Here is a 22,715-nt window from a genome sequence, read left to right as displayed (position 1 = left end):
GTCACACAGTAAATGGGTTTCACAGTTTTGGCCTTTGCTGTCATAGAAACCACATGTATGTTTAACCTCATGTGTCACTGGTTTCCGGTCTGACGCATTTGCCTGCATGTGAATGGAAGTCAATGGGATGAAAAATCCACGACTTTAGACTTCACGTGGTTCCGAAAAAACGAAAGGCGGATGATATCAAAGTACGGCAAGAGCGATTCAAAAGCAGCTGTAAAAAAAAAGTAAAATAAAAGAGTAAGACAAATGCTAATTTATGATTCTTACACTCTAAAAATGGCTGGGTTATTTTTGACCCATGCTGGGTAAATATTGGACAGAACACATGCTGGGTTAAAAAATGACCCAATGCTGGGTTATTTTAACCCAACTGCTGGGTTATTATACCCCATGGTTGCATAACAACAACCCAACATTGGGTCATTTTTAACCCAGCATGGGTACATTTTTAAACCAGCACGTGTTCTGTCCAATATTTACCCATTATGGGTCAAAAATAACCCAGCCATTTTTAGAGTGTAGGTATTAAATTCCTTTACGGAAGTATTTCCAAAAAGTGTTGATTTTTTGTTTTGTACACAAATCATTTGATCTTCTGTTGGCTTCTTTGTGGGCTGAGCATTCATTTATTTTTTAAAGATCGAACATCTTAAAGATTTTTTTTAACATCCTCTTTATGAAAATTGTTTAGCTCACTGTAAGCCTGCATGTTTATTGTTATACTTTAAATGGCAAATAAGAATATATAGCCTAATATAGAAATTAAAAACATCACAGAAAAGAATAGCAAATAAACAGACAAAACATTAATGTAACTCGCTGTAGAACAACGAGTGAAATCTATTTAAAAAGAAAAGTATCTTAACTTACCTTACAGTATTATATAAAGACAAAACAAAGATCATGCGTCGTCAAGTATGGCAGTTTGAATTTCATGCGACTTCCGGGTCCTCTTGTAAGCTGTAGCATTATGGGAAAGGTAGTACTTTTCATAAAGCGGATTGAACGCTGTTGCTGTTAACTGACTACTGTTTCCAAGGTGCATTGCAATCTACATAATCATATTCAGAGAGTACAACATAATACATATAAGTATAGTATTATTTACTAGTATTTTTGTGCTTGTTAACACAATTTAATGTAAAGTGTTATTTAATTACTATTTGTCTTTGTCTGATGTACGATAGTGCAGACTGAATCACTCATTTATATTTCTTCATTCTGAAATCATTTATTTATTACTTTGTTTGTATGGTCCACTGCACATTGACACATCCTTTGTATTAACTGCCTATAAAAATAAAATGCTCTAACTGTAATTTCATATTTTGTCATCCTAGTGATATCAGGAACATTATTAAATGACCAACAGAGGACCATGTGAGAACATTCTATTAATGTTCCAAATGTCCTCTTTGTAACGTTGCCATGTGATCACATAATAACCAATATGGGACGTCCCCCTAAAGTCATATCAGGAACATTATTATATGACCAACAGAGGACCATGTAGGATGGTTCTGTAAATGTTCCAAAAGTCCTTTCTGTAACGTTCTTATGTGACCACAGGATAACCAATATGGAATGTCATCCTACAGTCATATCAGGAACGTTATGATATGACCAAAATAATACAATGTGGGAATGTTCTGTTAATGTCTCAGGTGTCCTCTCTGTAACGTTCTTATGTGACCACAGGATAACCAATATGAAACGTCATCCTACAGTCATATCAGGAACGTTATGATATAACCAAAATAGTACCATGTGGGAATGTTCTGTTAATGTCTCAGGTGTCCTATCTGTAACGTTCTTATGTGACCACAGGATAACCAATATGGAACGTCTTCCTACAGTCATATCAGGAACGTTATGATATAACCAAAATAGTACCATGTGGGAATGTTCTGTTAATGTCTCAGATGTCCTATCTGTAACGTTCTTATGTGACCACAGGATAACCAATATGGAACGTCTTCCTACAGTCATATCAGGAACGTTATGATATAACCAAAATAGTACCATGTGGGAATGTTCTGTTAATGTCTCAGATGTCCTATCTGTAACGTTCTTATGTGACCACAGGATAACCAATATGGAACGTCTTCCTACAGTCATATCAGGAACGTTATGATATAACCAAAATAGTACCATGTGGGAATGTTCTGTTAATGTTCCAAATGTCCTCTCTGTAACGTTCTTATGTGACCACAGGATAACCAATATGGAACGTCTTCCTACAGTCATATCAGGGAACGTTTTTATCTGACCAAAATAGTACCATGTGGGAATGTTCTGTAAATGTCTAAGGCGTCCCCCTAAAGTCACACGAGGAACCTTGAACTGCAAGACTTTTATAACTAACAAAGGACGTTTTAGGAATGTACCTAATGTTCTCTAAAGGTTCAGGTCTTTTCATCCTCTTTAGAGAACTTTTAGGGAACGTTGCGAAAGGTCGCGAGAACATCACCTTCTACGTGGGTATTACATTACGCATAAAATTGCGTGCAGCCCACTAAGTTAGATATATAAAGTTTAAATCTTAAAAGTGAACGATTAATATAATGTTAAGTGTATAATAAAAGGGATATAAAAAATTAGCTGTTTATTTACTCACCGTTTATCTTCAGTGAAGCAATAAAGAAGATATTTTGCAAAAAAACTTCATCTGTGATTCATATAATGCAAGGCAAAAGATGCGTCACTTTGAGAGCTCAAAAAGCAGATATATCTAAGTAAGGAATAATTGACGACGGGCCATTGAATTATAAGAAAATAATGCACACTAAGGTGGTAATGTGGCCAGGGCCGGCGCTACCTATAGGCAGAGTAGGCAAATGCCTAGGGCCTCAAGCTTGGAAGGGGGGCCTCCATAACTGCTAAGTCCATGTGCGCTGGTCCGACAATCACTAATGACAGCATTAAATAAAGTTTTGAGGTGAGTTCAACTTTATGCGGCGCCACCACTGCAAGAACTGCAGGCGGATGACTCTTTAAATGTCTTTTGTTTCTTGCTTCGCAAAAGCGTCATGCAAAGACGTGCAGCACATGATGCAGGTATTTTGTTCTGTGTATCAATGTAATTTCAGGACAGGTCAAACTTGAGCACTGCTGACTCTGTTTAGACACTTTGAATGCGTGTGCACAATAGCTGACTATCAAAATGGTCAAGTTAAGTATTTCAAGTTTCAAGTCAAGTTTGTATTTAAAGTCGAACAGCAAACAAAACTGGCGTTACCTAAAGTAAACTGTCTGTATATCTTGTAAGTCCTCTACACTTTATTTTAGTTTTTAAATCATGAAAGTAGTTTGTCTGTTTAACCTCCAGTGGCAGCTGATTTGTATGGATATTTAAGGTAAGGTATTGCAATCAATGAATATATACATAGTCTGATAGATAACTTTATACTATATATTGGCTCAGTAAGAGGGAAATTCTTCTTTATACCCAGTTAAAATGGAAAAAAAAAAGGTTTCTAGGAGGTGTTCACCTGTAGTTTTTTACGGTTAGGGTTTTTGCAATGTACTGTTGCCTTTTTTAATTTTACTCTTTGGAGAAAGCAAAACTGTTATCCTGTGTTATCCCAAAAAGGTGGTGTTTTTAATAAATTTGACTGCCTTAAAATGTTTAACACATGTGGTTTTACATAATTTCTAATTAAATTTTAGCATAAAGTTAATCAATTTCTTGATAAAAACTTAATAAAAAGGAAAAGTAATGGGGAAAAACATGTTTGATAACTGTAGTGTGTATATGATTTCTTACGCAGTAGAAAAACACGTTCTCACATTATTCTGAAAATTGGAGGGGTGTGAGGGGCCTCCAACATAAATTTTGCCTAGGGCCTCCAAACATCTAGAACCGGCCCTGAATGTGGCACGACGCGAAGGGGCGTGCCGTTACACCGCAGGTGTGCATTATTTTCAAATAATTCAAAGGACCGGAGTCAATTATTCTGCTTATACCACGGTTACCACAAACATTGCTCTGGTGCCTATTTTTAAGACATTTAAAAAGTTAGGTGTGCGGTTTACAGAAAAATAATCAACACCCATAGAACATTCCTCAGCCAATCAGAATGCAGCATTCAACAGACCCGTTGTATAATACAAAAGTAATCTCCATGACTCCTGGTGACATTTTTGCTGCTTGTGAAGCAAATCGGTCGGTTTTTGCAGGATATTGAACGTTATTTACAACATTATTAGCGTCCATACAGAACTGTGGCAACATATAAAGTGCGCATTTTACACTCCCGCTCTCTAGGTGGCGCTAAGAGGCTGGTTTTGCCTGCGGTTGGTAAACCATACTCTCTGCGCCACCTACAGAGCGGGAGCGTAAGCGCACTTCCTATTTGGCTGCGATAATGCTTTAAATAAAGTTCAATTTCTTGCAAAAACGGATCGATTTGCTTCACAAGTCATTATGATTACTTTTGTATTGGATATATCTGCTTTGGTAAAACGTGCAGTTGCTGACAAATTAAAACTAATAAGAAACCACCCTTGTTTATTTTTCTCTGCACAATGGTAAGCGTTATACCAGCCAGCTGTTTTTGTTAATTACATAAAGTTTTGCCCATTGCATAAATAAAACTTTTTTTTACGTCCGTCACTATGGTTACAGGCGCCGCGTGTAACTAGCATACGGGTTTGAGGTTGGTTGCTCGTTCATACAGGCAATGTTCTATTTGTGTCTTTAATTTGCTGTGTGAACAGGACACTTCCAGACTCACACCTGTAAGTAAATACCGTTGTCACTCCCGAAATTGTGTCGTGTGAACGCACCCTTAAATGTATTTTCACACTCAGCTGTCCAATGATCACCAATGAAAGCATTGGGATTAACAGGAGTGTCGGATCTCTCTCTCTCTCGTAAACTTTTCCTCTTTTCCTTGAAGAACTATACCCGGCAGTCAAACAATTTTGTGGCTTTGCTATTTTCGAGTATTCCTCGACAAACTGCCGGTAGTACTCAGCAAAGCCTAGAACAGTGGTTCTCAACTCCAGTCCTCGGGACCCACTGCTCTGCATATTGTGCATGTCTCCCTTATTTAACACACCTGATTTAGATCATCAGCTCGTTAGGATAGATTCCATGAACTGAACTGAGTGTGTCAGATATGAGAGACATCTAAAATGTGCAGAGCAGTGGGTCCCGAGGACTGGAGTTGAGAACCACTGGCCTAGAAAACATTTTAGTTCTCGCCTAATTGAAGGACGAGGCCAATCTCTCAAGGCCAATCTCTCAAAATCTTGGAAATCTTCTCCGGATCAGTGTGAACTTCATCAAAATCCACAACATGTCCCAGATACTTGACAGAGGATTTGAAAAAGTGACATTTGTCAGGATGAACTCATGCTTATTAGTGCACCCTTATTGTAAAGTGTTACCAAATCTTTTTTATAAAGTTACAGAAGTACGCAGGCAGAAGCAGTGGGTGATTTTCTCTTCTTCTGTTGTTATTTAATTAACTTTAATAACAGAGACTTATTATAGGACAGAATGCAATCAAAATTTTATTAGATTAAGACATACAGTAACTTGCTCACTATGATACACAGTAACACAGCTATTTTGACATATGAGCATTTGTCCATTTAAGCCAAAACAACATGAACATAAACTAATTTAAGCTCTAGCTGTGCATGCGCGCATTCGGTGGGTACGATGCGCTTCATGTTTTCAAGTTCAAGGCGGCAGTCCAGTCCAACAGTAGCCTATAAAGATCACTTCAAAAAACAATAGTATGTTCGAAACCTCAGTATACGTAAAAGGGTAGTCGAGAATTACTGCGATTTTGGAATATTTCTCGGGAGATTCAGAGGCATGTGTACTTAAGTATCGTCCAAAACCACCTACTTACTGAAAATGTAGTAGGGGAAACAGTACGTGAACAGAGTAGTATGTCCGAATTCTCAGTATTCATAAAATCAGTAGGCGAGAAATCCCCGGATGCCCTACTGAGTTCGCCCAGATTTGGAAGCAAGCATCGGATGGACACTTCTATCCCAGATTTCCCATGATCCCACGGGAAAGCAAAGCAATCGACCGGAGACCAGCCAATCGAGTGATTTCAATACATTACAAGGGGCTGTTCCTCAGCACCCTGACTTCATGCACAGACCGACCAGGATATAACACAAAGTGCTCAGCTGATTAATGAAAATAAAGCTGTACTTGTCACAGCGGTGTAAATATGTGATAATTTGTTTGGTTTCATATGGTATTCACTTCTAAACGTTTTCATTTATTGTGATGGTTTTATTCATTCATTTTTTTATTCTTGTTTCCTGTTGTTTTAAATAAATAAAAGAGCATCATTGCTTTACTAAACTATAATCACTTGTCACTTGTACATTAAATTACAGTCTGCTTGTTTTACTTATTTTTGTACACTAAAAAATAATGTATAATATAATATCTGTAACACTGACAGAGACCGTAGTAGAGTTGTCAAGTTACTGATGCAATCAGGTGTTAGTGCACCTGTCCCTTATACACAAGCATACGCTTTCATGCCTGTTAGGTTTGTTCGAGTTCATGCACCGCTGCAAGAACCGACAGGTGGATGACATCAAAGTACCATGAGAGCAATTCCCGAAATCATATAGAGAAGTCAGATTTCGAGTCGCTCTCGCGGTATTGTGATGTCGTCCTCCTGTCGGTTCTTGTGGTTCCGCATGAACTCGAACAAGTCTACTACGTTATAGGTCACATGATAACGTCAACATGGCGGATGCTGCCCATACTAGCGCAAACGTATGTACTGTCTTAGCGCTCGTTAAGTACTCAGTGAAATTCAGTACCTACTCAGTAAGTATGCGATTTCGGATTCAGCCACAGCCTACTCTGCAGTGAACGATAAACCTTAAACTTTACTTTACCTTTACTGAGGAGCATGTTGTGCAGAAAATTCACTCTAAAGTTCACTTGTGATGAAATATAGTTTCATTTATTTACATTATGTTACATTATTAACATTAAGTTAGGTTTCAGAGTGAAAAACACAAGCCAACATGCATGAAGTCAGTATAAGGTGGAGGATAAAGTGGTTTTAGGGATGGTTTCTGCAGCAAAACGGGGCCTTTAAGCTACTGTAGGATGAATGCAAATGTTTATCAGAATCTCATTTGACAACATGTGGTTCCTTGCCTCTCAGCATCTCCCAATCCCAAGAGTTTAACCAATTAGTAGCCAAGGTAACTAAAAAGCAGAGAAAAACTAGAAAACAACTTAGGAAAACAAAAACAGAGTCTTGTTTTAAACCCTACTGAAAATCTCTGTTTTATTTTGTTCAAGTTACATTTAGACATTTATACTTTATAAGTTGTCTTAAAAGCTTTCATTAAAACAACAGTAGTAAGACTATTCTAATAAACCCTAATATTAAAATAACTAGTTCAACTTTAAATGCCTTAACCTTCATTAGTCAAGCAAGCCAACTTTGATCATCTTCAACCAACCATGGCTAGTACAGTACAGAGTGAAACAAAACAATGTTCCTCCAGGACCAACACAGAACTGCTATTGTCTGGTCCAGCAGCCTCTTGCCAGTTAACTTTTAGTAGTGTTTCCCTCACATTAGCTGCACACACAATACCTGGTCAAAGGAAGGAGGGGTGGTTCTCCTCACTGTCACATCATTTATCTAGAAACTAGCATTGAGTTCACACACAACTTCGTGTTGATGTAGACACGAAATCCTTACTGCACAGAGCTGCATTTCTATCGGCATGAAACATGGCGAGCCCATCCAACTGAATGGCAGCATCTGGAACTCTGTTGCTGAGCCACATTTTCATAAAAACAAAGACACAGCAGTCTCTAAAATCACACCCTGTGGTGTGCTGGAGTCAGATATAATCCAGTTCTGCATTTTCCTGACATGTTGGATTAGATGTTGGGGATCTGAACTGAATGTTTTTTCCAGGAGAGACAACAGAATGTGTAGAGATAAATAGAACAGTAGGGCATCTGCGGATCTCCATTTCATATTCCAAATTCTTTTAAACAACATGAGAGTAAATGATGACAGAATTTTCATTTTTTGATAAACTTTCACTTTAAGACAATTAAATATGTTCTCAAGATTTTGGTTGGATGTTGGCATTGGTAATGAATGCTGCACTTAAAAATCAGAACATGCTACAATATTAACCTTTAAAAAAAGTTTCCAACATGTATCAGTTTGCACTGTAGTTCTTCCTCAGTCTAAAACAAGACAACTGACCATTTTCACAATTTATTAATTATTTTATTTATTTTATTTATTAACCAGACAGATATCAAGAGACCCCATAACATCGAGTGATGGGACACAGTTCATGTGTTTGACTTGATACACCAAACCACATCATCATCATCTGGACCATCAGTCTTTGATGGATATCACAGTCACTAAGGTAAATCGACTGTATTTCAGGTTCACTCATCATCAGTAACACTTTCATAAAGGTCATCATCACATTTACTGTCACTGTCTGTAATATCAACATTAACATAATCCTCCTCAGAATCATCTGTGTCTGCATTCATATAATCCTGTTCTGAATGATCTGAATCCACATTAATATAGTCCTGTTCAAAGTCATCATCACTGCTCACATTTTCACAGTCTTTCTGATCAGGTTCCACATTTTGATAGACGTCCTCATCATCCTTTTCATTTTTGGTGTCACGGGATGCACCTTTATATGTATTACCCGCACCTACAGACATTGCATAATTATGAAATTTGCTTTCAAAATTACTTTTTAAGAAACACACTGGTATTGGTAAGATAAAAGAAATCATGTGGCTTTATTTATAAAATGCATAACAATATTACCTTTCTTAAAGAAGCACTTTTTATGAATTTCCTTATTGTTCAGTTTTTGTCTTCTCTTCACTATGAAGACGATTATAAGAGCAGAGAAGATGAGAAGTACAGCTGACAAAACAGCACCAATGACAGGAAGTAGAGAGGCTGAAAGAGAGATGTTTTCAAGTTATTCTTTTTTTACCAGCAGTCATCTTGAGCTTAAACTTAAAAGTTTCCAATAGAATGCAGTTTGCCTGTCCACATGAAAAGATGTGTTGCTCGTTTTACATCAATCACATCAATAACATTTTGTCACTTGTTAAATCATGGATTACATGTTTTGTGTTTACAGGGAGCTTAAGCCTCACGCCTGTTTAGTAGACATTGTTTAAACATCAATAACTCACCTACGATAGTGATGAGCAGCAGGTCAGAGGAAATTGAAGAAAAGTTACGTGAGGACACAATCAATTCATAAACACAACTGTAGTTTCCCTCATGTGAATAATCTGCCTCAGGAAAGATGAAGACGGCTGAGTGATTGACAGCTGGTTCATTCCTGATGATGTTTGATCCACTGAACAGAGAGAAGAAGCCTCCAGAATACGAAGATTCAGATGAACAAGTAATAGTGAAGTTGTGACCTCTGGTGATCAATGAACCCTGATGAGGACCAAAGTCAAACAATCCACTGAGAGAAATATTGGGCTTCTGCAGGTTCACTAGAAAACAAGAGACACCTATTGATTATTGAACATCTACAAATTGCTGTGACAAGTGCAATAGTGTTCCTGTATAGCTCAGTGGTAGAACATTGTGTTAGAAGTGCAAAATTCATGGATTAATTACCCAATGAACACACAGACAATAAAAAATGTAGCTTGACTGCACTGTAAGTAGCTTTGGATAAAAGCATCTAGCAAATGCATAAATGTAATGGAAATGTGTAGTGCAGGAAAAGTAGCAATTCATTGTGAACACACTCACCTACAGTAATTTCAACAGTGTTATTCCTGGAAGACTTGATGATGTCATTACTGTAAGAGTAATCACAGCTGTACTGATCCTGATGTGAGACGTCTACAGTCAGTCTGAAAGTCACACTAGATACACTTGTTTGAGAGGATATTGTGGATGATCTTCTGAACAGGTGGAATGTTGCATTTTCCCGACATCTTGGATTAGGTGTTGTGCATCTGAACTGAATGTTTTCTCCAGGAGACACAACTGAATGTGGAGAGATTATGGAAAAGGTGGGCATCTGCAGATCACCTGCAAATATAAGTTTATATTTATCATGAAAAGAAAATCAGGAATTTTTATATGTTTAGTTGTAATGTTTCCACACTGATAAAATCCTAGGCAATGTTGACACAGGGAAAGTTTCAGTAACTATAACGTTTGCAAATGAGAATGAGCTAAATGTAATAATTATGGTAAACGTGACAAAAAAGTAAAATAATTGTTTGAGTATGAGCAGTAATGGTGATTGAACGATCATTCTTGTAAACAAGACCTATAGTAAAACTGTACTTTACTCTGATAAATATTCTTTGGATAACAAAATGGTGACATCTATCTGCAGTCTCTGTTATTTTCACAAATTATTTGTCTTACCTGTACATACAACACCAGCATCTTTACCATGATTACAGTCATGTTGTCCCAGACCTCTGTGTAAGCACTGTGTAATGTTGTTCTCATTTCCAGAGCATCGAACATCATCCAGCAAGATTGCTCCAGTTCCCTGACCAAATGCTGCGCTGTGAGGGGCGCTGATGGCTCTGCCACAGTTTAATTGTTTGCACACAACATCAGCATCTGTTAAGTCCCAGTCACGATCACACACGGTTCCCCATGTGCCATTGTGAAGGATCTCTACTCGTCCACAGCAGGAATCAGAGCCATTGACCAATCTTAACAATTCTGACGTATAATAAAAGAAATACTTGAAGTACTTGATTTGTGTAATGCTTGAAATGCATTTCATTGCTTTAAGTATTTATTGTATTTTTAATAGATTTTTAATATGTTTTTGGAATGTTTATTTGGTCTTACTGAGAATCTTATTTACAGTTTTACCGGAAAATGTGGACTGTTTAAGTAATCTCTACAATGTTTGCATAATGATTTTTTCAGTAATGAACCATTCACCTTTGTTGTTTCTTCTTATAAACATCTTCATGTAAATGCATTTATTGGCATTTCAGCTGCATCTATTTCTGCCTCTGTTGTTAAAGTTTGTGGTCAACTGGACTGCAAAATTGGTGAAGTGTCCAGGCCTGGTGCGAGGATGGCATAACTGTTAAATGTTAAGTTGGATGTTTGTGGCCCTGCTTTTTAATATGGGAGGCGTTCATTTGTGAAAAATATAATTTTAGGATTATTATAACCCAGTCAATACATGAGATCACGCGATGATTCCAGTGAAGTTACACAATTCTCATACCATGATAATTACACTGTGAGCAATATGTAAGCTCATTGTGATTTCAAAATGTTGAGCAGGTAAAGACGAGGCAATACAAATATAGGTAAAAAGGGGGGCATTCTACTTCCTATATCTCACTAGGAAAAGGCAGATACTGGAGAATTACAGTGAGGTCACACCATTGTGAGATTCTCACATTGGGGGTAATATGCAATCTCATTGTGAATTCATAATGTTGAGTTTATGGTATGAGTGCACAATGAGCAGGGGCAGACTGGCCATCTGGAGCACTGGGACGTTTCCCGGTGGCCTGGTGGTCGTTCTGGCCTGTCTGCCGTGGTGCAGTCAGCTCAGGTTGACATGTGATAGGCTGATATAAATGAATGATGGACCTGGTAACTTGACTGACCTGCCTTGGTGAACATTTCTGAGATTTTGCTGCGTCTGTGACCAGGGCTTTTCTTTCTATTCACTCGCGTTCTCTCTTGGCTTCTGCTTTGCGTTTTCGCTGTATATTTGTGAGGTATAACCAAAGAGGTAGTGCGTTGCTGGCGTTAGTTCATGTGGTGGTAAGATTTGTAGAGGTCCGTCATCAGAGGTGGAAAGTAACGAATTACATTTACTCACGTTACTGTAATTGAGTAGTTTTTTTGTGTACTTTAACTTTTTTGAGTAGTTTTTAAAATCTGTACTTTTACTTTTACTTAAGTATGTTTTATTTAAAGTATTGTACTTCGCTACATTTTAAATCTTATCCGTTACTGAGTAAAAAATATTTTAAAAAGCAAGGTGATAAAGACGCGCAACGGATGTAAATGGGCGGGGCCCGGGGGAACGCGCAAAAAGAACCATGGAGACGGACGAGACAGGCGCGCGCTAATGCAGACCCGCCTCAGTTCAAATCTTATGAAAGAAACCCCTGGTCATATTTAAGCGACCACTTTCCACTGAAGCGAAGCGAGTGTTTCATTTCTATGAAAGGTAGGATTCATGCTCTTAAGTACGAAATTGCACGATGCGTTTTTTAATACCATGCGCATTATCTTCCGAGGTCTAGCAGCTTCGCGTCAAGTCAAACACAACTTCAGAACGTCCTCGAGAATGCGCAGGTCATTAGACATTGCAGAGAGAGAGAGAGAGCGCGCACGAGAGAGAGAGAGAGAGAGAGAGAGAGAGAGAGAGAGAGAGAGAGAGAGAGAGAGAGAGAGAGAGAGAGAGAGAGAGAGAGAGAGAGAGAATAAAGGTCATCAGGTACCCAGGTCAGGGAAGTAAGAAGATAATAAACGTGTCAAATGTATATAGACATGGCACTCATCTCATTATATGCTCATTTAAACTATATATAATTTAATGAAATAATGTATGTTACCAGCAATACATCAATTACAACTTTACTATAGTGATTGTATTTACTAGCTGCTGACCACCTTCAAAAGTGCATAACTCACATGTAAAAATCATAAAACAATCCCATAAATGTTTCTTACTTTAAAAAAGCTTTTTATTTTATTAACTTTTTGTTATTGCACTTTAATTGTAAAGATGTTCCTACAATTAAAAACAACTAGTTTGAGATGTATATTCCCTTGTCGTTTTTGAACTATACTAGAATCCTCCACTCTTCCCGCTGTAAAAAAAGTAACTTTTACTCTGAGTAAAGTTAAAATGACTTACTTTTTACTTTTACTTGAGTAGATTTTTAGACAAGTAACTTTACTTTTACTTAAGTAAAATATTATTAAAGTAACTTTACTTTTACTTGAGTACAATATTTTATTACTTTTTCCACCTCTGTCCGTCATTCATTCATATCAGCCTACCACATGTCAACCTGAGCTGACAGCACGGCAGGCAGGCCAGAACGACTACCAGGCCACCAGGAAATGTTCCAGTGCTCATGATGTCCAGTCTGCCCCTGTTACCAGACAGACATTCGTGCTTCTGTCGCATGACAGCCCTCTACAGGCTGTGTATATGTCTGGAAACAGAATTGATTAGTTCAAGTTTTCAAGTTTGACTCGAGTCATTCGATCTTCCCAAATAAGGCTGTGCAGTCCAGAGATATAGATTTGATTTGTTCATTGTTCTTGTTAATAACTGCACACCTTATAAACAATAATTATATTATTAATATAAATTCAATGTACAATTATTTATTAAGAGATTCCTGTGTTTTTGCAGCGTGGAAGGTCATGGGTTCGAACCCAGGGAACACACATACTGATAAAAAATGTATAGCTTGGATTCACAGTTCCCTTTCAGTCGGTCACTACGACGTCACGTCGTGACCGACGAATTGGGAACCGCTTCGCGGGTGACCTATCTACTTCGAGAACTATCAAAAACGCCAATGAACTTGGCATGCAGGTATTTGCATAATGCCGGCGCCGCCCCGCCAGGTGCGTATATAAGGCACAGGTGCATAATACCAAATCAGCTTTATTGCTTCGAAGCCGGCAGACATCTGCTCTCGAGAAGCTGTTACTGATCTTCGTAGATCCTGTGCTGTGTGGGAAAAGAATATCTCAGCTTGCTGAAGTTGGTTGGGCAAAGACACCTCAGTGGAGGCTCGCAGTGTTTTTTCCACCCTTTCTCTCTCTCTCTGTCTCTTTAATTTAGGACTTGAGTTCGAGTGAGTGCGTTTGCCTCTCCCTGTGTGTTTCACCAGCTCGCACAAAAGAGTGATTTCCCTAAAAGAGCAGCACGTTTGAGCTTTGTGTCTTTTTAAAGACAGCCACTCATTCGTGTCACGGTCGGGGTCGTCTTTTTAAAGATGGATTTCCGTCCGTGCTCCGTTTCTGGATGCGGTGTGTTTATCGCCCCCCAGGATGGCCACAAGCGTTGTCTCTCGTGTCTGGGGCTCCAGCACGCAGAGGCAGCGTTGCGTGATAGTTCATGCCCCGTCTGCGAGGGCATGACTATAGCGGATTTGCGGAGACGGGTGTCGTTCCTCCGGCAACGGCCCCCGCCTTCCCAGTCTGGTGCTGCTAAGGGCGCAGCTACCAGATTGGCGAAGGATGACCTCCGTATAACGGTGCTGGGTCGGTCTGCTGGTTCGTCCAGTAGCTCCCAGCGCCCTGATCCGTTGCCAGCGGAGGTCCCGATGGAGACGAGTGGCCCGTGTTCTACGGTGTCCTCGCGCTCTGTCGAGCCTCCACCTGACGCGATATCCACCGTAACGTCGGAGGGGGGGTTGTCAGCCTCAGACGTCGATCCGGATCCGCTCCCGCCTTCGGGCCAGGTTGCGGCTTCTGCGTTCGACCCTGAGATGGCAGCCATGCTCGCTCGGGCGGCGGAGGCGGTCGGCTTGGAGTGGACTAAACCTCCCCCACCTGAACCGTCCCGCCTCGATGATTGGTTCTTCGGGGGTGCCAGGGCTTCTCAGTCCTCGCCCCCGGTGCCTTTCTTCCCCGAGGTGCATGAAGAGCTGACGCGGTCGTGGAAAACCCCGTTTTCCGCCCGGAACCGGCCGTATCAGCCTTCACCTCTCACCTCTCTCGAGGGTGGAGATGCCAAGGGGTACACTGGTATCCCGTCAGTGGAGCGCCCGGTCGCGATGCAATTGTGTCCGGCCGGTGTCGCTTCCTCCTGGCGGGACCAGCCTACTCTCCCCTCACGGGCCTGTAAGCAGTCTTCGGCGCTGTCCGGTGCTGCTTACAAGGCTTGTGGGGAGGCAGCCTCTGCCCTGCATGCCATGGCATTGCTGCAGGTTCATCAGGCTAAGGCTCTGAGGGATCTGCACGCGGGAGGTCACGACTCGGCGGAGTTCTCTGAACTACGTGCGGCTACAGATCTGGCGCTTCGTGCGACCAAGGTCACCGCACGCGCCGTCGGGCGTGCGATGTCTACCCTGGTAGTCCAGGAACGCCATCTCTGGCTGTGTCTGGCGGACATGAAGGACGCCGATAAAACCCGGCTCCTGAATGCTCCGGTTTCCCAGACCGGCCTGTTCGGCGAGATGGTCGAGGAGTTTGCCCAGCAATTCTCCGCGGCCAAGAAGCAGACTGAGGCCATCGCTCAGATCATGCCACGTCGGAAGCGTCCTGCGCCTGCCCCATCCACGTCGGCGCCTCAGCCTGCTCCTCGCCGAGGGCGTCCTGCGGCGGCCGCCTCCGTTCCTCCCCGGGGCTCTTCTAAGAAGCGAGGAACCGGCCGTCAGCAGCCCGCCCCGCCCGCTCAGCCCGCTGCAAAGGGTGGTAAAAGAAGATCAAAGCGGCCCTGAGACGGGCGACCTAGAGATGGAGGGGATCGCTCTTCGGGAGATGGTGAAGGCACCACTCCCCCCACCGGAGGAGGGCCGGTTGGGGAATCTTTTGTTTCATTTTTCTGTTCCGCCGACTTTTCAGTCGGCACCCACAAATCCACAAAAAGAGCGAATTCCACTTCCATCTCTAGGTCTTCAGATGAGCGCCGGAGACACGAGCGGGCTCATAACCCCCCCTCGTTCTCCGACTCATCAGAGGAGAACGAGAGCGACGCACGGGCTCATAACCCCACCGCGCTCTCAGCCGGTAAGAGACAGCTACGGGCTCATAACCCATCGTCTCCCTCCTCCTTCGCCAGAGGGTGCATCGAGTGGTGTGAGGTGTCTTCAGCAGAGCCTCCCTTACTCAACCACCCAGCAACGGACTCAGGTGAGTGTTATTACACACAACACTGCTGTCGGTGCGGCCGTTACGCACACACCGGCGATCACCTCCGTTGCGCCCGCCGCGGGTACACCGATCGTGCCTTTAGTCCCCCTCGCACGGTATCTGGGGGCGTGGGAACAGCTTCCCAGCCCGTCGCGTTGGCTTTTACGCACGATTCGTCTCGGCTATGCGATCCAATTTGCCCGGCGTCCCCCCAAATTCTCCGGCGTTCGTTTCACTACGGTGAGAGCTGCCGATGCGCACGTCCTCCGTGCGGAGATCGCTGTCTTATTGGCGAAAGACGCGATCCAGCCGGTCCCTCCAGCCGAGATGAGGTCGGGGTTTTACAGCCCTTACTTTATTGTACCCAAGAAAAGCGGCGGCTTGCGACCGATCTTGGACCTGCGTTCGCTGAACCGTGCACTTCACAGAATGCCGTTCAAAATGCTGACGCCCAAACGCATATTTCCATGCATTCGTCCAAACGATTGGTTCGCATCTATCGACCTGAAGGACGCGTACTTTCACGTATCGATTCTCCCCCGACACAGGCCGTTTCTCCGCTTTGCGTTCGAGGGGCGAGCATACCAGTACAAAGTCCTCCCATTCGGGCTCTCTCTGTCGCCCCGTGTATTCACCAAAGTAGTGGAGGGGGCTTTAAAACCCCTGAGAGAGAGAGCTGTGCGCATTCTCGCGTATCTGGACGATTGGCTAATAATAGCTCAAACACGTCAGACGCTGTGCGATCACAGAGATTTAACTTTAAAACACCTCGCTCGTTTGGGTCTTCGGGTCAACTGGGAAAAGAGCAAGCTTTGCCCTGTGCAGAGAATCTCTTTTCTCGGTATGGAACTGGACTCGATCGATTTGACAGCTCGTCTAACAGAAGCGCGTGTACAGTCGATTCTGACTTGCCTGGATACATTCAAGAGCAAGAGCGCGGTCCCGCTGAAACAATTTCAAAAGCTTTTGGGGCATATGGCAGCAGCCGCAGCTGTAACTCCGCTCGGACTGCTTCATATGCGACCGCTTCAGCATTGGCTTCACGATCGAGTCCCGAGGAGAGCGTGGCTGCGCGGCATTCACCGTGTTATCATTACACCTGCGTGTCGTCGCACTTTCACTCCGTGGTTAGACCGTGCGTTTCTCCGAGCCGGTGTGCCTCTGAGACAGGTCTCCAGGCATGCGATAGTATGCACAGATGCGTCAGACACGGGGTGGGGGGCCACGTACGATGGGCTTGTGGCTTCGGGGGTCTGGACGACACCCCAGCTGCATTGGCACATAAACTGCCGGGAAATGTGGGCTGTATATCTTGCGCTCGTCCGTTTCAGCAACGAGTTACGGGGCAAAGATGTATTAGTTCGAACAGACAACACTGCGACCGTGGCGTACATCAATCGTCAAGGCGGTTTACGCTCGCGTCACCTGTCGCATCTCGCCCGTCACCTCCTCACATGGAGTCAGAAGAATTTGAGGTCTCTTCGTGCCATTTACATCCCGGGCACGCTCAATGTAGAGGCGGATGCGCTCTCTCGGGCTGCGCGTCCCGGCGAATGGCGACTCCACCCCATTGCGGTTCAGCAAATTTGGAGACGTTTCGGCAAAGCGCAGATAGATCTGTTTGCTTCCCCAGAGACGACCCATTGTCGCCTGTTCTATTCACTAGCCGACGACTCGCTCGGCGTGGATGCATTGGCACACAGCTGGCCGCGAAACATGCGCAAATACGCGTTCCCTCCGGTGAGCCTCATTGCGCAGACCTTATGCAAAATCCGGGAGGACGAGGAAAGCGTGCTGTTGGTGGCACCGTATTGGACAACCAGGAGTTGGTTTCCAGAACTCTCTCTCCTCGCGACAGCCCCTCCGTGGAAGATTCCCCTGAGGAAGGACCTTCTTTCTCAACAAGAGGGCACATTATGGCACCCGCGCCCCGACCTGTGGAACCTCCATGTGTGGTCTCTGGACGGGGCACGGAGGATATGAGTGATTTACCGCAAGAGGTATCTAACACTATTGCTGCTGCGCGAGCGCCGTCTACGAGACAGGCTTACGCGCTTAAATGGAACCTGTTTGTCGACTGGTGTTCTTCCCGAAGTGAAAACCCCCGAGAATGCCCGATTAGTGTTGTGCTTTTATATCTCCAGCGTCGTTTGGAGAATAGGCTGTCACCATCCACTATTAAAGTCGATATCGCTGCGATATCAGCTCACCATTCACCCGTAAACGGTAGAACAGTGGGTCAGCACGACCTAGTCATTAGATTTCTCAGAGGCGCTCGAAGACTGAATCCTTCGCGTCCCCCCTCTATTCCTCCTTGGGACCTGTCCTTGGTGCTGAAATCACTCCAGGAAGCCCCATTCGAGCCTCTGCATAGTGTGAGTGTTAAATTTCTTACAATGAAAACATTAACACTCCTTGCTTTGGCTTCTGTTAAGAGGATAGGGGATATTCATGCATTTTCAGTCGATGAATCGTGCCTTCAGTTCGGGCCGGCTGCATCCAGCGTAACACTGAGACCCCGGCCCGGCTTTGTGCCCAAAGTTCCCACCACTCCTTTTAGAGATCAAGTGGTGAATCTCCAAGCACTGCCTTTGGAGGAGGCAGAACCAGCCATGGCTTTGTTATGCCCTGTTCGTGCACTACGTGTGTATATAGACAGGACGCAAAGTTTCAGGACCTCAGACCAGCTCTTTGTTTGTTACGGTGGTCAGCAGAAAGGAAAAGCTGTCACCAAGCAGAGGATGTCCCATTGGATTGTGGATACTATAGCCCTTGCATATCAAAAGCAGAATGTGCCTTGTCCATTTAATTTACGTGCCCACTCTACACGCAGTGTGGCATCATCTTGGGCACTGGCTCGCGGTTCCTCGCTAACAGATATTTGTAGAGCTGCAGGCTGGGCGACACCTAATACGTTCACAAGATTCTATAGTGTTCGTGTCGAACCGGTTTCCACTCGGGTTCTTTCTACTAACTAGTTAAGAATGCCGAGGGTCGGCTCGTGTGTCGGCTTGGAGCCTCTATTTTGGTGCTGCACATTTGCACCATTATGGAAGGCCATCGGGGCAAAAACGTCTAAAAAACTGTTTTTGCCTCTCCTCCACCGCCCTGATAGCTGGTGTTGCGGAGCATCCGCTGTCAACCTATCACTGATGTATTCTCTGTAAACCTGTGTAGGCTAGGCGTCCACATTTGTCCCCTACGTGGGGTTCATTTGTGTGTATAGTCCGTGGGGTTCTAATCCTCCACGTTTTTCCTTAGCAGAGCCTGCTCTGCATCTCTCAACATACCATGTATTGTTCAGAGACTTTATTGAGCAACCTGTCGGTTGTTTCATATATTTTTATGTCATCCATTTAACCTTCTTAGGGGATGGCTTCCGCAGTGTTCTAGCTCCGCTCAGTTTAGACGCTTCTCCCAGTTCGCTGCTTCACTATCGTGGGTTAAGGAACAGGTAGTGACCGGCCTTCTGCATTTCGCCTTAGGTTCCGCCCCTTATGTGGAGGGCGGAGGGCTTTTGCAGGCACTGGAAGGGTTCAGCTGCAGTGGCGTTTTGGTAGGGATTCCCAATTCGTCGGTCACGACGTGACGTCGTAGTGACCGACTGAAAGGGAACGTCTCGGTTACGTATGTAACCCTCGTTCCCTGAAGGAAGGGAACGGAGACGTCACGTCCCGTCGCCACAGTTTGCTGTTCCATTGCTGTTCAGGCCGGGCACTGTTGCTCGGCTTCTCAGCAATAATATAGCTGATTTGGTATTATGCACCTGTGCCTTATATACGCACCTGGCGGGGCGGCGCCGGCATTATGCAAATACCTGCATGCCAAGTTCATTGGCGTTTTTGATAGTTCTCGAAGTAGATAGGTCACCCGCGAAGCGGTTCCCAATTCGTCGGTCACGACGTGACGTCTCCGTTCCCTTCCTTCAGGGAACGAGGGTTACATACGTAACCGAGACGATTTGTGTTGTCAAAGCATCATGGCCTAGTCGTTAGGGAGTCTAACTTTTCTGTAACCCAAAGGGTGTTGGTTTGATTCCCACAGCTGGCAATTTGTTGGGGTGTTGCTGTGTTTGGGTCTGTTTTTGAATTGCAGTGGATGGGTTTCCTACTCCGTGGATTGGTTAAATGCACAGACAATCTCTTTCACTTTTTCTTTTATTGGCCGGATATCATTTGCAATTAAATGCTAACATCTCGGCAACATGTAACCAAATAGCAATTGTTAGCCTACCTGTTTGTTCGTCCCTGCTGTCAGGGTCAAAAGTTACAATGCGCTGATTATGTTCAAAGTAAAATTATTCTGAAGTTGTTTTACATTTGTTCAAAATTCCACCTGGTATTGATAGACCACACTTATTAGCCACAGCAAAAATGTCTCTCTTTCTAAAACATTTTCTTTTAAATTATGTTTTTCCTGAAAAATTGTACTTATGCCTCTGCTCTCCCCTACGCAGAGAAGTTGTGTTTCTCGTTTAATGTGCTCCTGATCAATCTACAAGTTATTTAGTGCTGAAACACATCCTGAAGTTTGCCTTTTCAGAGTTTTTCAGTACAAAAGTAAATTGTGTTTAAATGTCAGGACGAAAGTACTTGTTACTTTTGTCCCGCTGCTAATAAGGTTGCATTATTTTGAGATTTTATTTTATGCTCATTTAATTTCATTTTCATATTGTTCATGATGTTGAGGTTATAGTCAGGTATATTTAGGGGCGGTTTCCCGGACAGGGATTAGACTAGTCCTAGACTTAAACACTTTAAAGAGCCCTCCAAACTGAAAACAACTTGCACTGACATATCCTAAAATACATCAGTGCCCTTTGTTTTACCTCAAAATGCACACAGGTAATGTTTTTAGTAAGGCATGTTTGTTAAAACTAGATATATTTCCTAATTAAACCAAGGCCTAGTCCTGGTTTAACCTAATCCTTGTCCGGGAAACCGCCCCTCTATAAAAGCAAAAGTAACACAAAATAATCTATATATATCTCGGTCTAAAACATTACATTTACATTTTTTTCTGAATAAAATGGCAGAAAAATCCTAGTTTCTTTTTACAAAATGTACCTGTAATCTGATTCTTTTCTTTTTACATAACTATTACAGATATACATTTTTTTTATTCTGATTAAATGCCATTACATGAAATCCATCACCAAGCCTGAATGTGAGTATGCCCTACGGGGGAACAGTTCATCAACAGTTAAACGTCCCACCATCCGCAGCACACACACAGTATGAAGTGTCTGATTTTAGTTTGTTTTAAATGAAAAAGTTTCGTATTACACATTTAATGAATATAATGTCTGAGTATTAAAGTCTATAGTTAATAGAAAGACAGTTAAAGAGAAAAGAGTCTACTTACCAGATGGAGAACTCAGAGCACAGACTGTTGAGATAAAACACATCATTTTAAAAAGTTAGCTTAATGTCAATGTTTATTTCAAGGCACATAACATAAAGTTTTATAAAAGACAAATAAGACCAAATAATAATAAAATAAAATAATAAAAAAGAGCTCAGAATTGATGTAAACTTTTTCAGTACACTGTAAAAAATGTCTGTAGAAATTACAGTATTAATGGGTATTACTGGCAACTAGCTGCCAGTAACTTACTGTAGATTTTACAGTTATGTTATTTACTGGTAACATTTTGTTTAAAGATAAATGAACATGAAGCATTTTTTGACTGTATCTTCTACAGTAAGTGACTGGCAACCAGCTGCAAAATTACAGCAGATTTTTTAGAGTGTACCATTTAAAAAGCAGTGAGTGTGGGTGAAACCTCAAAAAGCGGCCCAATGAAATACATTTTCAAATTTTTTTGGCAAACTAAAAAGTGACTACTTTAAAGTAATTAAATACCAAAAAAGATTGTTTTAGCTAAAACATGACTTCCATAGGCAAATTAAATGTGTGTGTTTCCATTAACACCCTTACTTTTATTCTAAAATGTGGAAAAATACTTTTGAACAGTAATATATATTCTGATTATTAAGGATTTAACATAAAGACACAACATAAAGCTCTATGAATTTATACTTAATATAAATGATTCTCTATGACAAAAATCTATTCTGTATTTACTGTAGAAGATGATTTACAGATTAAAGACTTAATTTACCTAAAATTAAAGTAAGAAGAAATCTTCGCATTGTTATTCTTGTGTTGTTTCTTAGTGTTCCAAAAATAATATGCATATCATGCTTATCATATATTTGTAATCCCTTAATGAAGCTGTCTTCTGTCTCTGCATGTAGAAATCTGCAACGTGATAAAAATGTAACAAGTTTCTGTCTGTCACCAAGCCCACTTCCTTTCCCTTGACATGAAACCTTTTCTCTACATAAAGTTTTCAACTTGATTAAAGGTTGTCTTACATTTCAACAGTTTCATTACACATTTTATTAACCGATAAGTATTTTTTGCTGTTGATTATTTTGAGCTGATATACTTTTTGATTAATTTATAAAATTAAAAAATATTTAGCCCACTTTTAATAAACATAGCATATAATAATATTCTAGAACAGGTGTCTCCAACCCTGCTCCTGGTGAGCTACCGTCCTGCAGACTTCAGTTCCAACCCAGCTGTCTGTAATTATCATCTTGATTTGCTGCTTCAGCTGTGTTTTATTGGGGTTGGAGCTAAAATCTGCAGGACTGCCTACCAGGACCAGGGTTGGAGACCTCTGTTCTAGGGAATTATGTTTGGGCAGAGCACCTTTTTTTTTATTCCAACATGACAAAATTCTTTATTAGTATTGTATGGTATAGCATTAATATTTGTTTTGATTGAAATAACTGGAATAGTTAAACATGTTTATTTATTCTTAACACA

General features: G+C 42.0%; 1 protein-coding gene and 1 long non-coding RNA gene across 2 annotated transcripts; both read right to left on the bottom strand.

The window, feature by feature from the left end:
• Positions 1-8,322: 8,322 nt before the first annotated feature.
• LOC129435983 (uncharacterized) lies at positions 8,323-9,985 on the bottom strand. Its single transcript, XM_073856645.1, has 4 exons — positions 9,922-9,985; positions 9,218-9,532; positions 8,838-8,975; positions 8,323-8,718 (listed from the first exon to the last, which is right to left on the bottom strand). The coding sequence occupies exons 1-4, from the start codon at positions 9,983-9,985 to the stop codon at positions 8,435-8,437; spliced, it is 801 nt and encodes a 266-aa protein (XP_073712746.1). The 3' UTR covers positions 8,323-8,434.
• Positions 9,986-10,372: 387 nt separating this feature from the next.
• Positions 10,373-22,112, bottom strand: LOC141351068 (uncharacterized). The gene is made up of 3 exons (XR_012359226.1): positions 22,000-22,112; positions 21,240-21,263; positions 10,373-10,736 (listed from the first exon to the last, which is right to left on the bottom strand). It is a non-coding gene; the product is annotated as an uncharacterized lncRNA (long non-coding RNA).
• Between the last annotated feature and the right edge of the window lie 603 nt (positions 22,113-22,715).

The sequence above is a fragment of the Misgurnus anguillicaudatus genome, chromosome 19 (assembly GCF_027580225.2).
Source record: "Misgurnus anguillicaudatus chromosome 19, ASM2758022v2, whole genome shotgun sequence".
NCBI lineage: Eukaryota > Metazoa > Chordata > Actinopteri > Cypriniformes > Cobitidae > Misgurnus > Misgurnus anguillicaudatus.
This window is presented reverse-complemented; position numbering and strand designations above follow the sequence as displayed.